This window comes from Aspergillus flavus, chromosome 6 (assembly GCF_009017415.1).
Source record: "Aspergillus flavus chromosome 6, complete sequence".
Taxonomy (NCBI): Eukaryota; Fungi; Ascomycota; class Eurotiomycetes; order Eurotiales; family Aspergillaceae; genus Aspergillus; species Aspergillus flavus.
In genome coordinates this window covers 272746-289781 of record NC_092410.1, presented here as the reverse complement: position 1 = coordinate 289781, position 17036 = coordinate 272746, and the positions used below count along the sequence as shown (strand labels likewise).

At 47.3% G+C, this 17036-nt stretch overlaps 6 protein-coding genes across 6 annotated transcripts; 1 reads left to right on the top strand and 5 right to left on the bottom strand.

Moving 5' to 3' along the window:
• Nucleotides 1-835: 835 nt before the first annotated feature.
• On the bottom strand, nucleotides 836-1783 carry F9C07_2073715 (uncharacterized protein; the record flags this gene model as incomplete). Its single annotated transcript, XM_071508787.1, has 2 exons — nucleotides 836-1073; nucleotides 1134-1783. 2 exons carry the CDS (start codon nucleotides 1781-1783, stop codon nucleotides 836-838), a joined length of 888 nt encoding a protein of 295 aa, XP_071367619.1.
• Nucleotides 1784-2424: 641 nt separating this feature from the next.
• On the bottom strand, nucleotides 2425-3152 carry F9C07_7943 (xylanase G1; the record flags this gene model as incomplete). The annotated part of the gene is made up of 2 exons (XM_041287013.1): nucleotides 2425-2824; nucleotides 2887-3152. 2 exons carry the CDS (start codon nucleotides 3150-3152, stop codon nucleotides 2425-2427), a joined length of 666 nt encoding a protein of 221 aa, XP_041149691.1.
• Nucleotides 3153-5872: 2720 nt separating this feature from the next.
• F9C07_7942 (thioredoxin-like protein) lies at nucleotides 5873-6275 on the bottom strand (the record flags this gene model as incomplete). Its single annotated transcript, XM_041294325.1, has 2 exons — nucleotides 5873-6176; nucleotides 6253-6275. The coding sequence occupies 2 exons, from the start codon at nucleotides 6273-6275 to the stop codon at nucleotides 5873-5875; spliced, it is 327 nt and encodes a 108-aa protein (XP_041149693.1).
• A 247-nt stretch (nucleotides 6276-6522) lies between these two features.
• Nucleotides 6523-11288, bottom strand: F9C07_2285718 (uncharacterized protein). The gene is made up of 9 exons (XM_041294326.2): nucleotides 10578-11288; nucleotides 10242-10513; nucleotides 9830-10172; nucleotides 8717-9778; nucleotides 8561-8652; nucleotides 8139-8499; nucleotides 7371-8077; nucleotides 6637-7319; nucleotides 6523-6583 (listed from the first exon to the last, which is right to left on the bottom strand). Exons 1-8 carry the CDS (start codon nucleotides 10729-10731, stop codon nucleotides 6900-6902), a joined length of 3411 nt encoding a protein of 1136 aa, XP_041149694.1. The 5' UTR covers nucleotides 10732-11288; the 3' UTR covers nucleotides 6523-6583; nucleotides 6637-6899.
• Nucleotides 11289-11911: 623 nt separating this feature from the next.
• On the top strand, nucleotides 11912-16714 carry F9C07_2285717 (uncharacterized protein). The gene is made up of 14 exons (XM_041294341.2): nucleotides 11912-12207; nucleotides 12267-12676; nucleotides 12736-13011; nucleotides 13074-13694; nucleotides 13751-13880; nucleotides 13948-14185; nucleotides 14269-14345; nucleotides 14406-15007; nucleotides 15069-15476; nucleotides 15531-15900; nucleotides 15972-16130; nucleotides 16184-16308; nucleotides 16359-16452; nucleotides 16516-16714. The coding sequence occupies exons 1-8, from the start codon at nucleotides 11918-11920 to the stop codon at nucleotides 14518-14520; spliced, it is 2157 nt and encodes a 718-aa protein (XP_041149695.2). The 5' UTR covers nucleotides 11912-11917; the 3' UTR covers nucleotides 14521-15007; nucleotides 15069-15476; nucleotides 15531-15900; nucleotides 15972-16130; nucleotides 16184-16308; nucleotides 16359-16452; nucleotides 16516-16714.
• Nucleotides 14807-16664, bottom strand: F9C07_2235119 (MFS transporter; the record flags this gene model as incomplete). Its single annotated transcript, XM_041294327.1, has 7 exons — nucleotides 14807-15007; nucleotides 15069-15476; nucleotides 15531-15900; nucleotides 15972-16130; nucleotides 16184-16308; nucleotides 16359-16452; nucleotides 16516-16664. The coding sequence occupies 7 exons, from the start codon at nucleotides 16662-16664 to the stop codon at nucleotides 14807-14809; spliced, it is 1506 nt and encodes a 501-aa protein (XP_041149696.1).
• Nucleotides 16715-17036: the final 322 nt, after the last annotated feature.

The following is a 17036-nucleotide window of genomic DNA, read 5'->3' as shown; positions in this document are numbered from 1 at the left end:
CTGCGTACGCCTCCCCAGCGGCAAGTGTGGAGATTATCTACCCGTGCCCTTTTACCCCGAGGGGGTTTCCGGGGTCTCCACATATAATGTGATTAACTGAGGATTTTATTCGACCGTTGACATCAGAGTTGACGAGCCCCCAGAGCTCCTGAGCTGGAGTTCGGGGGATCATCGCCCCGAGAATGCGGAGAAATGCCCCATGCTGAGCGGATATTCCGAGTTGGGTAGACCGGTATTGCGTTGACTTGTTGCTCTACTATCCTTTCCCCTATATTCTACTTATGATTTGTATACGGGTACGTTCTGGTGAGATAGGCGTCAGGCTCGGAGTGGCGTTTAGAGTAAAGCTTGTTCGATAGTTCAACTATCTTCGGGGGTGGATGACGGCATTCCTAACTGCTAGGGTATAGTTCGTTGCTTCTAGATTAATTATAGATTGTTCGCAGGATGCTTTAGGTTGCGCCACGTTATTAACCGGTGGGATTCCATTGGATGCTCATATTTATGCAGCAGGAGAGCAAAATTCAGTAGAATATTTGGCGGAATTACCGATATTATCTGATTCCCCTTCGTGTGTCTGTGTACTCTAGATATTCTATCGTATATCCCTATGACTTGTAAAGAACTGTTAGAGTCCCTTCATAGCGGAATCAACCTCGGGGATAATACAGAAATCTAGGGTTATATAGGGTTGTGATCTGATATATGTAAAGTGGTGGTGTCATTATGGAGCTTGTTGGCGTCATCGATCACTGGGGGGAAATGGGAAATGTCTGAACATCTTCCATTTTCCTCTTTCACTACATCTAAGTGGTCGTGTTCCCAGCTATGTACCCTAAATGAAGTTTTCTATACTCTCGCGGATGTTGAGATAGTTTACCCATTGCTGCCAATTGACACGATGCCCTCCCAAGCCATATGCGACCACAACCCCGACACAAACCACCGAAATAGTCAGATTACGGACCGCCGAGGCGACACATTTGTCTACATTGTTGTTAAAAGCACCCAGAGTATTGTCCACGGTATTGCCGTTGGGAAACGCTTCTGCCGGGACGTCTTTCTCTAGGAACCTAACCCACACCTTCAGCTACGGTCGCATTTGCGAAAATCACGACATATCGCAAACTCACCGGCATAGAGGCTCCCAGCCATCCTCTACAGTCCACTCAAGAAAGCGATCTGAACGTACCGATCCTCTGATGGTGGCACTGTGCTGCTCATAGACCCATTTTCCGTGCCGTTCCCACGACCCGTGAAAGAAAGGCTTCAGGCAACATTGAACATACTGCGCTTCCCAATACAAGTCGGCATTGAACCAGGGCAGCACATGATAAAACACCCCAGTCGTTATCGGGCGGAGAACAGTGCAAAGGCTGGGATACCAGGTATCGACGTCGCGACGGTTAAGAATCACTTTGGCTTCGGGATAAGCGGAAATCAATTCCGGGGCGAAGAGTGTACCTGGCTGGTCGGTGATAGCCTCGCAATGGCCGAATAAGTTGTCGAAATCCTCCCTCGTAATGTTGGACCTTCCACCAGCAGTACCAGCATTGCCCCATTTCCGTCGTCCTAGCATCGTCCACGACCTCCAGAGCATTGGTGTACTTTCCCACATTTCGAAGCCGTGGAAGACATGATCGTACCCGAGGATGCGGAGGGCACGCGAGAGAGACTCTGTCCCCGACCGGGACATACCCAGTGCGAGCACCTTCATCGGTTTCTCGCGCGTCCGTTTTGGCGGCGTCGGGGGGTTGTATACACATCGTTCGATCAGTTCCATGGTGCGAGGTATGTGATTGCAAGAGTGTTTATTAGTAGTCAATGCATGCTTGACCCCGCACCGATGATGGTGAACTTTTATAACCATCAGGCGCTTTGGGCACTGCCTAGCCTTTCGGAAAAGACTTTAGGACTTCATTAACGTGTTGCGTGTCATTGCGGACTCGCGTGGGTGGCCTGAGAACGGTTCGGCTCCTTAGAGCTAGGAACAAGTGACTGAACGTTGTGGGAAGCTTTGCCATTGGAAGATATGCTACAGATGGTTGGTTTTAATCTAATCGATCGACAGCATTAATGCTTTGCTTGGATATTGAACGTGTATGTCCTCTGTTCTCCGCTCGTATTTGGTGGACTTAATTGGGGTCCGATCCGTTAGTGTCCACACTAATCAGCAAAGACTTTTAACGCAAGGAGAACTGGGCTTGTGAAAGCATGGATTTCTCTGACGAAAGGGCCAAGAAAGGACAAATGTGACTATGTACACGGCGACACCAGAAAGAGACACCAATTACGGGATCTCCGGCAGTTGACAAGAAGAATATAAACCCGGAATCCGAGTCCATATGAAGGGAAAAATATCCACGGCGGATCACCCTACAAAGCAAGTTGACCACGGTATCCCGCAACTAAAGACAACCCCATTTACTCAACAGTGATAGTGGCAGACCCGCTGCTCTTGTAGCCCTCGGTGGCAAGGATCATGTAGTTATGGGTACCCAACTGCAAACCAACGTTGGCCCAGGCATCGAAGTGGTTCTGAGCAGTGATGGTGCCACCAACACGGCCGCTCTGGCGGACCGACCAGTACTGGTTGAAGGTCGAGGTGCCCTCAATGGAGGGAGCGTTTTCACGAGTAGTCTTGTAGATCTTGTAGGTGCCGCCATCGCTCTCGACGGTGCCAAGCTCGGTAGCGCCGGTGGAGGGATCGTAGTCGCCGTACTTGTCAACGATGTAGTATTCGACGAGGGGGTTCTGGGTCCAGCCGTAGAGAGAGACGTAGCTGTTGCTGTTGCTCTCCCACTCACCGCTGTAGGTCACAGTCCTAGTAACACACTGCTGTTAGTGTCTGTGGGCTTGGATGGGATCTTTCGAGGGGTATCATACTTCGCACTGCCGGGGTTCCATCCCTTTCCGGCGACAAAGTTGTCGCAGTTGGTCCATTTGACGCTGTACTGGCCGCCGTTGCCATTGGTGTATTCGACATCACCACCGCCGTTGGTCCAGAAGGAGTAGTAGTAGCCGTTGTTGGTGCCTGTCTCGGAGCTGGTGATAGCGCGCTTGGCGAGCTCAACAAGAGTGGAATCGCCAGGGGCAGCCAAAGCGCCGGAGACAGCGGAAACGGCAAGGAGGAGAGAAGAGAAGCTAACCATGGCGACGGTGTTGGTCTTGTGGTGTGTAAGCTGGAAGAATCACTGATGACCACTGTCAATGGCAAGGAAACAGAGTCCCCTTTATAGCTACCACATCGACCTTCTGCATGTCTATCCGAAACGACTAAATGGCCTAGAATAGAGTTTATTGTTTCAAGAATCAAGCCTTGTGGCTCCTGGACACCTAGGGCTTTCCGGAACAATATCCACCTAAATTGCCGGACGGACTTTTGTTTCATCTCACGATCCAAACCCGCAATTTATCCGGCCACCGCCCAATGCGCATTCCCAGCGGCATATTCTTAACTCGCATGTGGCCATGTTTTATCCCCTATTGGCTCCTGGAGGGTCCGAGCCAAGTGCTATGTGGGTATGGGCTATCGGACCGCATTCCCTATGCTGAAGTCTCCCGGCTCTAGTTTTGCTCCACTTTTCGACAAGAGGTCTCTGCCAAGCTCAGGGTAGCGTGTCGGTAGTCGACTGAAGCATGGGCCAAACCACCAGCATTTCATGCCTGACTCGCCGTAACGGAATATCCTGGGAGTTAGGATGGAGTATGTCCTGCAATTAAAAAAATACGAGGCCGACGGGATAGTGATCATGGTATTTGTAAAATGGTTTGGTAAATCCCCCCTCATCTTCTACCTTGTTCCACCAACTCAACAGTTGTCTACATAGGTAGGCATCTCGAAAAGTGTATATTGTACTTGATTAGCATAGGTTGCGCTGACGCTAAGTGGAAGGTCATAAGGTTCGCATAAGCATTACATAGTTCGCCTGCCAGCATGCCAAGCAGATATGATCAAGCCAAGGTTAAATGGTCTGACTCTGTAACCCCCCAATACGGCACACAGCTGCATGCCGAGTTCTAGACCATGATCTATAAGATGAAGTTTCCATGATAGAGAGTAGCATTACATGACTGCCAGAGTCAGGAACATTTTTCATATCTCGCGAAGCCCGATAATGATCTAAGTCGGTGTCGGGATTCCCCCGAAAGCTACCCCTGAAACAGTAGATCTTCAAACACACTAGTAGAGACATGCTAAATACAATGTCCCGCATTGAACTCAAATCAGATCTTCTGCCTGAATTGAACCATCCAATAAAGTCCGGTAAGGCTCTGGTCCCAGCCTGACTCTTTGTAGCCTGCCCGCCCAACCTATAGCCGATTTGAATCTGTTGCAGAAGGGAAGCCAATTTAGCCGAAACCAACGATTCCAGAAAGATAGCTCTGTTGATTACTTGAAGTGTTACTGGATCACAGGTGGGCCGGCAGTATTCGAGCTTAGCACCACCGATGATTGCTCCCTTCTGAGATATAGCCTATTACGTTATCTACGGATGTTCTTGAGGCTGGGCGGTATACAAAACGTATAGGCAAATTGCATTGTTTTTACGCCAGAATGAAACGCTACTAGAAGGGTTGGTAGGGTCAATAGGCAACCCTGGATAGGCAAACATTTAGGAAAAGCGGAATTCCTCAATGCACTGGCCTGGACGAATAGCAGATTGGACTCTGGTGAAGCTTGAAACCTCTCCATGTATACGGAATGAGCCACCTGAGCATTCAGAAAATGTCAAATATTATAAGATGATTATAATAACATAATTCCTTCGTATGTAGTGTCCAGCACAATACCCCATTATCATTTTGTGTTTTGTTCTCTTTTTCTCCATGTCAAATGACTCCAATCGCCAACGTATAGTGAGTGAGGATGTAGTCATTCGTTGTGACGTTTTTGTCTTCCACCTTCTGAGGTAGGCCACGATGGTCCCAAATTTGTATCTAGCCTTGCGGGACAAGCTAGATGTATCTCAGACGCCGGAACGAACGTAACATCAAATAAACACCTTCCAAGGTAGCAACCATTCCGCCTCCTGCAAGAGCCCAGGCAGGGCCCTGTCTGCGCAACAGGGATGGGTTGATTTGCGTTCGGTTGGAAGAATTATCGTTCTGTGAAGGCTAGCATATCAGTTAGAGGCCGTCAAAAAGATACAGCATGGCGTACTGTCCCGGCTCTCCTGGCCACGGTGCTGATCTGTCGCCCGGAACGACCAATAATTTGTTGGTACATTATGAGAAGTAGTTAAGTAATAGATCAATGTATATTTGATTGCACTGACTGTTATGATATGTATGAGGCAGATCTGGGGCAGAGGCCGTTTATAAGAGTTTCAAATCCCGAGCCACTCTGACATCATCTTTTGGCTAGAGCTTGGGTTGCTGTCATGTCTCCCGCAATCGCCAATGAATAATATCATTGTACCATGGTTTTCGAGAATTTCCTGAAAGCTCGTGGTCGAGCTTGTGCTTGTTGGGGGATAGTGGCCACGGTTACTTTTAGTGGCGAACAATATTTGATAGGAGCATTGTATATAAACTTTCCGATATACCCCACTAACTGGGTACAACCTGTTACAATTCGTGAAGTATAGCGGCTGTGAGCAATAACTTATAGTAGAAAACGAGGCTCTTCGCCATGCATCCCGACAGGACACATAACCAAAGTGAGTTATCCTGACTAGTTTACAAAGGACAGTAGTTAGGTGTACCGCTCGTTGCCTCAGGCAACAATTACCCCGCCGCGGGGCATTGAATTCTCTTCCATAGTCGTCCAGATGCTTATAAAAGAACTTATTGCGTACTCTAAACTAGGATCATATTCCTCTATAATAAACGGATAACCTTGTTGACCAAAGGTTCAGAAGAAGACAATTTATGCCAGCAGGGCTTTCACACTGTTCTGAACACCACCAGGGTTGGCACCGCGGATGGTTAACTCTTTGATTTGCTGGCCGTCCTTAAAGAACACGAAGGTAGGCATGGCGGCAATACCCAAGTCGGCCGCGACCGTGTTAAGCCCATCAACGTCTACCTTGTAGAACTTGACGCCCTGGTTCTCATTGCTGAGCCTTTCGATGGCTGGGGTAATCATCCTGCAAGGACCGCACCAGGTAGCGAAGAAATCGACAACGACAGGCTCGTTGGAGTCGATGACCTTTTCCTGGAATTCAGCAGGACTGACCAGAGAGAATTAATTGGTTAGTCACCGAAAGAAGGAAGTGAGACACAGTCCGCACAAAACAATCAACATACGTCTTGATCTCAGTGACACCCATCTTGTCAGAAGTGGATGGAAGCTGGTTGTATGGATAGAAGATCGGAGGAACACGCAAGTGTGAAGCAAAGGAGATCAGAGATACAGTTGAAAGCAATGCTAATGGGAGAAACCTGAAGAGGAGAGGAACAAGAAGAATGACAAAGAGAGACCGCGGTTGATCACTTCCAAACTGTGGATTTTCATTACTTGCTCTAATAGGATAGCGGGGTAATTTGGAGTAAGAATTATACTGCGCAACCTGTCCGGAATATCACTAGTCCGTGTCCGACGATATTTACTGGCGCCAAATCATTTTACCGCTCCGGAGTAAGCAAGAGACTTATTCTATTTTTAAGCACCGTGTCCCTAATGATGTTTAGGTACTACCCCGCTAACTTTAGGCATTGCAGCCCCTAAGCTTAAGCCCGAGTCTCAGGATATCTATATGTACAACTACCACCATTACTATTCCCACCGCTAGTGAACGGTTCTTCTTTAGAAACTTTGCGACTTTCCTTTCCGGAACAGGACTAGCTCAGGGCTAGAGTGTGTTTCGGGGCGGGTTCGGGTCAGCCCTTTGGAAACCCGCCCCGAAAGACACTCTAAGCTTGTTCAATTCGTACGAAGATCCAATTTCTGGTATTTAGTACGCCGCGGGAATCAAAAGGCACCTCTTCTGGCGATCGTGGTCGATCTTCCATTTAATGCCCTCCAGAGCAGCTAGACCTCCAGTCGCTGCCTCGAGGATCGCAAGACCAACACCGCTGACTGGAACCTCTTCCTGGAACATGTAGGCAATGAAGTAACCTATACCGGAGACTCCGTTCAGCACGCTCCCCTGAATACCAGTAATAGTACTCTCCAGGTTGTAATCCTCCCACGATGAACCAGCTTCAATTTCCGCAGCTCCAACCGCTTGATACAGTCCAAAGATTGTAAGGCAAGTGGCCAGATCAAGGACAAGTAGAACCTTGTCTCTGGCGGTCCCAGAACCCTTGGCATCCGCCGAGACAAAGCTGGCAAAGATATTGGCACCCCCGCGGATCAGTGATAGGTAGCTGATCTAGAGGGCCGTTAGAATGGTACCATGTTATAAATGAGGATATGTACATACCCATTGCCTATACTCTAACCCTGGTAACGAAGCGTCTGTCGGAAATGAGTTAAGGGTGCTGAACATATCCAGAGAGACAGAAAATAATAGGATGAAGCGGCTTGCAGTCATTGTTTTCAGAGCGCCACCACTGCCTTTGGTGGCTAGTGTATAAAAGTACTTAATAAGGTTGGTGACTGTTTTGACCATTGTTGTCGTAACTGTGAGGCTGGTGGTGAAGGTGTTAAAATCCAGCTGTACCTGAGGAGGCACAGACCCACTATCGAAGAGAAGCTTGTCTAGCAATGCTGCATCTAGATTGTCGATTATTGGGGGAGTTTGCCCGATAATTAGCTTAGTGAAAATCGTTGTTGGGATGGCAACGAGCAAGGAGATGGCGTCGAAGATGGTCAGCTCATGGCGTGCTATTAGTTTATATAGAGCGCTAAAAACCGGAACTTTGATTGGCTTGTTTCCTATGTCTTTCACCTCGTGAACCAGCTTTTCGAAGGACTGAATTATCGCAACGACCAATCTTCGAATTGTTTCAACAGCGAGCTTAAGGAGGTTTTTACCAATATCCATAAAGCTGGAGGCTGAGATGGAACCTTTACTGGTCCAGAGGTCTTTTATGCTGTCACCAACCTCAATGGCAGCATCCATAATTCCCAAGAGTGCAGGTTCGAATATATCTGCCCAGGTTTTCTCCGCGTCGTCGGTTGGGTCATCTAGACAGGCACCATCAGTCTCAGGCATCCTTTGTTAACTGGTTTAGGTATAAAGACTTACTCTCAGACTTAACAGCGTTGGACGATTTCAGGCCTCCGTTCTTCATGCGTTCTGGGGCCCAATTGACAGATGTACTGAGTTGAGCATCTCGAACAGTAGAGGATTCGCTCCTATCGCTCCCTGTACCCGGCGAGACCTCGACATCTTGCTCAACACCCAAATCGTCAATGTTCTCAATAAGGCGGGCGAAAAATTGATCTACTCCTCCAGCAGCGTCACCCAGTTTGTTGGCCACTAGGTCGCAGCCAGTCGTTAACAACGAGGAAATCTGGTTTTTTGTCTTCAGGATATCACCCCAATTGAACAAGAATCCAATGAATTTGATAAGCCATTCAAATGCTACTTTTAGTTTGTTCCATATCTATATAGGGCGGGTCAGCCTATTCCTTTATGTCCCAGGTTTGAAAGAAGACCCAACTCACCCATGTAAGGACCTCTCCGATCTTTTCAATGGTGTCCAACACAAATTCAAAGGCTTCGCCTGCGATATTGCAGACAAACTTCCAGACTTTGCCTTAATCGTCGTTCTATAAGCTTCACTCAACTTCATCTTGGCTTGGAAATATGAGATGGCTCACCTGCAGTATCCACAAACCAATCGCGCGCATCTCTGAACCTATCTTTCACCCAGTTCCATGCCTCTGCGGCCCAATCGAACCACCCTTCAGGTCGTATCTCAGGGGAGCTACCGTCTGCGGGAAGCTGATTATAAGCCTCACAAAGAAGGTGAAAGGACTGGAGGCCATTCTGAAGGTCTTCATCGCTCGGCATGTCATTTGGATTGAAGAGAAGTTCACCGTCCTCGGTTCTAGCATCCTTAAGGTCCTCTATCGACCTGAATGACTTAAGCTTTTCCTCTAGGCGATTCATAACCTTTCTATTTGGGTCGAGAAGTGTTCTTTCAGTGACAAGAGTATCTCCGTCAGCGTTTTGAATACTGTCAATGGTAAGGGACTGTGATGCGATGCCCTTGGTCGGAATAATCAAATTCAGCATTCCTTCGCTATCAGCCTTATACCAGAAGCCCGAACCTGTCAAAGTTACTGCCCTGCCATTGAGGAGGCCTGTCACAGCTGAGGCGGCAGATATGTGCACTGAGCTGTCTCTCAGAGGAGAGTGATCCTTGTCAAACGCAGTAATAGTCATCGAAAAACTTTCTACAGGGTAGATTTCAGTCTCATCATTACTGTAATAAGGCTTGGCCCTCCATAAGCCTTGGTCTGTAGCCTGTTCCAACAATGTGAGATTTCCGTAGTAATCATTTGACACGAGTGTTTGCCACGCGACATCTCCTCTCCTAGAGCAGGGTTTTATAATCAAAGGAGCAAAGGAGGTAGACTCTCCCGCTGTCATCAACAGGACTGGTCTCTGTAGGGCTTTATCCGCAAGTTCGGTGACCGTGGCTCGAATATAGCCGAGTTGGTCAATGCCAGAGGTGAACCAGATGCTTAGCAAATTGTCGTCCTGGACAATCTTCAGCGACTTGCAGCCCTGAATCTCATCTTCTCTACTTATCAGCTCCGGCGTAGCATTCTTATCGACCGCTCGGTTTGCATCTAAATAGTGAAGACCGGAAGAGGATCCAAGCAGTAGAGCGGAATTCTTCCGGCTGTCCCGAGCGGTAGAAAGGCCCTGGGTGTCTAGTAGGACGTTAACTATTAATTTGTATGAGCATAGCAGCCGAGACGTACCTGATGGACACTGCACTTCTGTCTGGAATCGGAAGATAGTCCCGTCCGAAGACTGGTCATCAGGCTTGAGAAACTGGCCATAGACCCTGGATTCCCCAGAGCTGGTTTCATAGAGCACAAAGATGCCCTGGCCATGGAAATTGGTTGCGGTAGCTATATCAAGAACTCTTGCTACATTCACTGGGGTCGACAACGCGTTGCTGGTGAACCAGCCTGTGAGGTTTGGTTCGACGATGACTTCTGTGATGTCATCCCCCCATGAGGTTAACTGGTCAAAATTCTCGTGGGTAAGTAGTACGAGTGGATATTCTGCAGAGGACTGGATCACCGTGGGCATTGGAGTCTAAATTCATTTTGTAAGCAATGACAATCAAAGGCAGCCCGGGATTCGGATGTTGAAACATCAACCTACCATAAAAATTCTCTTCACGGGACCCAACTTCTTCTCCTCCCCTTTAAGCTTTGGAATGATCTCACCTTCCTGGAGAAGCGATGGCTGAAACGGTTGGGAAAGCATGAGGTGAGCAGAAGTATCCTGATCATCATGCTGATATGCCAATGCAAGATACAGTGTTCGATCTGCATCTTGATGGAAGTCAAATGCTTGAATGATCGCGGTCTCGGGGATGTCACAGCAGGCATTAAGATTGAATTCATACTGAACTCCTTCATTATCCTGGCGAACTTTGCGCATATATTAGTATTACGGCCATCATGGCATGCAGACTAGGACGAATGCGACACATACTCAAGAGAAACTTGGGCACTGGGTCATCGGAAAGTGAAAAGACCATCAATTCATCATTTTGATCAAGAGCTGCTATAAAATGGCTCCCAGCTGGCACATTACGCGCTGCCACATAGTTGGTCATGAGCTCAGCATCGACCCGTGTGTAGGCCATAATAAAGCTGTAATGATGATAAAATAAGCACAGTTATGTCTAGAAGGAAAATGAAAGAAGAGGTAGAAGAAGAGGAACACAACAATATAAACATTGACTTAGTTGAAAGGAAAACGCAAAATCTCTGCTTCAGACGCAATAGTTGAATGCGCCCACTTGATCCAACTTTGCAAGTAAACAATTGAGTCAGGGGTAGGTAGTCTGCCACGTCATGAGTTGTAAGTAGCAGTAGCTGAAGAGAGTCCCCTCATGACACGTCAACTCAACTGCAAGCCCAAGGGGCGACCCTTAGCCAATGTAACAAAATGCGTATATTCTTGACGATAAACGAAGGGGTGAGGGGAGGGGGCATTGAACGTAGAGTAACATCCTAGCAATATGCCCACTTATCACACTGAGCTCACACTAAGATCGGATGTTTGTGTGTATATTCAATATAAGATCTGCAGTGAAAATGACAGCAGATGATACCGAACGGCCTTCAGCCAGCCACACCAGTTGGGTGAATCAGTTCCACTGCAGAATAAGTACGCTGCACTCTATTCATGCAACTCTTCATCACACACCCTTCTTCTACTTTGACATACCTGTCACCTACATAAGTTTTGTTATTCTTGATGAGTTGGCATGCATGGTACAAGCCATGTCCACTTTCCAGTGGGGTAATATGCAAGAGGACTGCAGACTACTTGCAAGGCTCCACAGCCAGCTAGCCAACTCATCCCGAATGAATCCCACCATTGTAATCACGATTATTTCCTGTCGGCGTATTTCTTTAGATAAGGTCACTTGCTATTGATCCTAACAGGTGTAGTTAGCTCTAACCTCCCATCATCTGGCGACTATTCTAGAATTTGCCTACACATCACCCTCACCGTATAGTGAAAAAAATATAATATATACCAGCCAATCAATAAGGTGACAGCTGGCTTTTCTCTGTAGGTCATATGTAGTCCTAAGTGTGAGTGGAGCAGTGTTAGATAGTTAATGGTTTGATGGGTGCAGGATATAGGAAGTACACAAGCACAATGCCCGCAGTAGCCAACTCTGGCAGAGGGGTATGCACGTAGTATACTGATATCTGCATAGATGCCTAACATAATGACGAAAGGACTTTATGCAACATGTAGAGAACGTGGACGCGGATTCAGCTGCTCCAGAGAGAACGAGCTGTGCGTATCGGGAAATGATTCATTTTTTTTTTTCTTTTTTTGGTGACACAGTTCGCTTTCACTGGGCCCCTTATATCTGTCAAATTTCTACCAGCCTGTCATTAATAAATCTTACGCACCAGCTCTCTCGTGTTATCTACATTTGGTGGTTCCTTGCTACCCCAGCTCTAACATTTCGATATGGCGAACGATCGAGTCTGGAAAGCCTCGGTAAAAAGAACCAACTACCTTTCTTTCAAGTGATAAGGGCTAATCTTGGTGCTGCATATAATAAGATTGGTAAATTCGATCAAATATTGGCTTTGTAAGTTGCTGATAGAGAAACACCTATTCAGCACTGGCTTACAAGGCTTACACCAATAGAACGCAATACTCCATCAACGGGGCACTTCAAGCCCAATACGACTATGCTGTTAGTAAAGGGTTCGGTGAACCGACAGACGTCGCCCTTGGCAGTAAATATGGCAAACAAGGCTTCTATGATTCTGTTTTTGGAGCCACTCGAGTAAGAATCGATTATTCATCTGGCAACCGAACAAGCTGTACCTTTCGCATGCTGCTGCGACAATCCACCATGAAGGTATACGCTTCACCTGACAACGACGATGAATCAGTTACTTCCTTCAGCCTGAAGAACTTCACAATCGCCTGTCCAATAGATCTGGCACTGGTCGAGATTGACGACGAGTCACCGGACTATCAGAGAGTTCGTACCTTGATGGGCCATGTGCCAGGTGACTATTCTATTAGGCAACTTTTTCTCGACTTCAATAGTACGTGCCTCAAATCCATGCAATCCGTAGATGGTCTCCAGCTGACTTGAAGGCCATAGCTGCACAGACAAATCACCCAGATATTGGCGATTCTGACTTTGGTGTTTGGACAAATGATGACTGGATCCTCAAGGATATGGATGTTCCCACTCCTCCTCGCGGTGCCCAACCAACTGAGAATTACTGGAGACCCGATGGATGGGAGCTTGGTAAATCGCGCGTCCTTGATGCCGAAGTACTTGAAAACGTTCAGATGTTGTTCCAAAAATCAATCGACACAAAGCTGAAGGAGGCGAACGCTGGACAAATTGGCTTTACTGCGGTGCTAAATTCAGGTAAGGGACCACTGGACCTACAGGTTACATACTAGTTGCCTGATAACCGAGAATCCTTTCAGGGGCCCAGGATCCCACCTTCAAACCGACGGCGTTGAGATTTCAGACCTATCCCTGGAGCGATGCGACCGGACCGGTGGACCCCGGCTTCGAGGGCACTGGGAGACTCAACTACCTCTTATACTTGGAAATGACCGACTCCAAACCTCTTCCCGGTGGCGACGATGAATATCTGAACGTAACCGGCAACTGGACTGATGGAACCGACCCCAGTCAAGAGGGAATTGCGGAGTTTGCCAGCTACGTCCTCGCCAGGCAAAGGTTCCTTGACGAATGGTTCTTGCCCAGACTTAGCAAGATCAATCGCATGATGAGTGCAAGCATGACTGTCACCTCTCATCACTGGCAGGTGTCTGGGTTTGATCAAATGTACTACCATTGGGTATATTTCATTGCGTCGTTTTTAATTGGCGATAACGTAAAAGGGTACGACCAGCCCGAGGATGCAGATCGGAACTTCTCCCTCTCATTCCATGAGTCCATTCCGTCGACGATACTCGATTTCCAAATATCATCGGGCCATTCCCTTACCCCATTAGATGGCAGGGCGCTGTGTTGGTATGCTTATAAAAGGCCAACCGCATGGGACGACAGGAGAGGAAACTGTGATTTTGTGGCAACATGTAAGCCGCCCCCTTCAATCGAGGCATTATTAACCATTAGCTAACTAATAGGGTAGGCACCAATTGCTCCCGATTCAGTATAATGCCAGGGACTAATGATATGGCGCTGGAAGGCTTCACAGAACTGTACTATGGTTACCACGGCGAGTACACAGCTTTCTACAAACCGGTTGTGATCGATAGACAGTAAGTGAACTCGTGGACAGTATTCTAATCGCGATTCATCTGACGATAAAAACCCTAATGTCAATAGTGATAAAGTAATCATCAGTTGGAAGATAGAATTCACATTAAAGGACGTCACGGATGGTGGCCTTGCCATCAGCGTTGGCGACCCTACAGTGAAATCTGATTGGAAAAAGCAAGAATTGCGATACGATTCCTACGCTGCAGAGATATCCCAGAGGATTTCGGATGCAAAAGAGAACCTGGAAAATCTAGTTCATGAGTTGAAGAATGGACTTCAGGGAGAGGATAAATTTTTCTTTCCGGTGAGTTAATTCAGCACAACAATGTTACAGTATATACAGAGTCTGTGTTTGACACTAGTTCTAATTCTTCTTGCTACATTTAGTCAAAAGGTAGGTTTTTCTTCAAAGACGCGCTCTTTGGGCATAAGGGAGATCTTGTTGTGAAATGTTCATACAACGGGTAGGTCAACGAGATGGACAGAACAGCCTTTCGAATATCGACTAATCAAATGACTTCAAGAGACGAGACCGGCGATCCGAATCCAGGAGCAGGATCTGAGCGTGACCGGTCCGACGCCGTGTCATTCGCTCCACTTTCCTCAATTTCTTTTGATCACAAAGATGGGAGGCCCTAGAGCCTAAGTGGAAAGGTAGCACCAAACTCTACTTATATCATACAGCAGACTCTAGCTATGGCAACCGCCTAAACCCTTGAGCCTTAGCATCTAAGACAGTTCCGACATCGTAGTACTCTTCCATTGAGAATAATGATCTAGGTTGGGGACCTTGGGGTTAGTAAACCTGTAACTGTACAGTGGGAGTCTCTAACTGCATACCCCAAGTCCTAGAGTATAGACAATTCTGAAGGGGGAAACCAGAGTGATCAAGGATACACTCTCACCTTCCTGCACAACAAAGATATTAAATGGTGTAGCGAAACCCAGGTATCTGCCTATCAGTTTTCCTGTTCTGCTCCTCGACGAGCTCATGAACATCAAGCCCTTCGTTCATCACTCCATGTCGCCGATCCCGTCTCTTGTTCTCCCAGATATAGTAGACGAATAAACAGCCTAGGAAGAATACTCCAAGAACCAGCCCGCATACAGTCGCTTCGATCCCACTCTATTATCGTGAATTGATAAGTGAAAAGCACAATATAATCTGAGATGGCTAGAGCACATACCGAGTAAACTGGCTCCTGTGAAGCGTAATAGAACTGTGGCCCCACAATGTTGCCCACGCAGTAAGCGATGAAAAGACTAACACTGAGCATGCTCCGCTTGGTCGTTCCCGCGACATTCGAGGTGATGATACTCAGACTCAGTGGGATATTAGCAGCGAATGTAGCAACAAAGCACAGGCCGACCAGTTTGACAACCTTTTGAGAGTCATCGAGCGTGTAAATTAGAACGACTCCAATGACGGAAACTACTACGTTCAAAATCATGGACATTATACGCGAGGATCGGATGTAGGTTGCGATGAGTGCGGTCAGTATCAAGAATATAAGTTGACAAAGTCCCATGGGCATCTGCAGCAACAGGGACTCAAAGTTCGAGTACCCAAAGCCTGCGATGATAATTGTGGAGAACTAGAGTTATGTCAGTCATGGGTTTTGGGGTCTCCTGGCACCGAGTTAACACACGCTTGTAAGTCCACCATTCGCCAGATTCACGCAGAAGGTGTACAGGATGAGGAGCCAGGCCTGGGGGTCCAGTATAGCGTCGATCACTTGATCCCAAAGGAATTCTTCCGTCACCGCTGCAGAACCAGTCTTGTTCTGGAGTGTTCGCTGTACTGCAATTGTTCGTTCGGACTCCGAGAGGAAAGATGCTTTGGCGGGGGAGTCGGGGAGAATGAAGAAGAGGATGAGGGCATAACCCGAGGTGATGCCTCCAAGCACGAGAAATAAAAGGCGCCAGCTTTGCAGTCCCGACGCCGAATTTCCAATTCCCCATGCGACGACACCGCCGATAATGTTCGCGATACAGTTACCGATGAACCAGGCTGCTTGTCTACAGAAAGGAGTGTCAGATCAGTAACCCATATTCTCTACTATCGGGTACTCTGAGAGGTGAACCATTACCGTGCTGGCTGCTCTTCTCTCTTGTAAAACATTCCTGTGATGAGACCAAAGCCTGGAGCAACTGCAGCCTCACCAACGCCAAGGAAAAATCTAGCAGTAACTAATCCTCCGTAGTTCTGGCAGGCTGCATGGCACATGAGGATTCCACCCCACAGAAATCTGAATATCGTCAGGTCTGTTCTGCGACCGCCTCAATAGTTCATGAAACTCACACCGATGTAGACACGTATTTCCCTAGAGGAAGACGCACCATCAAGTAGGATGTAGGTATACTCCCTGCAAGATAACCGAAGTAGAAGACGACGGAGCACCAAGTATACTGGTTGCCAATAAGACCCTGCCAGGCTGTTAACAAGGAGAGTAGAATACCACGCTCAGTCTACTGACAAGATCTTGTCGCAAATTCAAAAGAGTTGCCTGACTAAGTGCGAGTTTATCCATATATTGCAGCATGTAGCAAATGCCCATTGTTGGAAGCATACTGATTTGTCTTAGAACGTGAAGCTTCGGATCTGGGAGTGATTCATAACCATTCATCACTTACACAAGATCTAGCTTCCGGAGCAGCCGACGCTCTGCTTCCGGGGACACTTGGAAGTCAGTACATTCTCCTGTACTCAAATCTTGTTCTGTCTCCTGTGTCGCATAGACAGCCTTTTCGTCGTCATTGTGCGGTTCTTTCTCAGTACCCATCTTGACAGCAGACCTCAAAACAATGGTAAGTGCTGTAATTTTTGATAATACTTTTAGGCTTTTGCCAAAGAAGAGCCAGAGGTAGAGCAATCAATTGAATTATATCCAGACCTTCAGAAATAATGGTTCACATCTAAAGTGCTCACAAAGTTCAGTAGTCCATCAACAATCTTATCGCCACCATATTACCTATTGTTGAGATAACAAAACAATTCCTAGCCGTCTTTGACATCTGCGGTACTCGCGAATTAGCGTTACAGATAGTGGCAACAAGAATAGATCCTAATCCTATAGATCCTATAGATCCTATAGATACACATAAGCTTCCCTCGATATCTTGAAGGGTTTCCCTATCGAATGTGTATGTTCCCG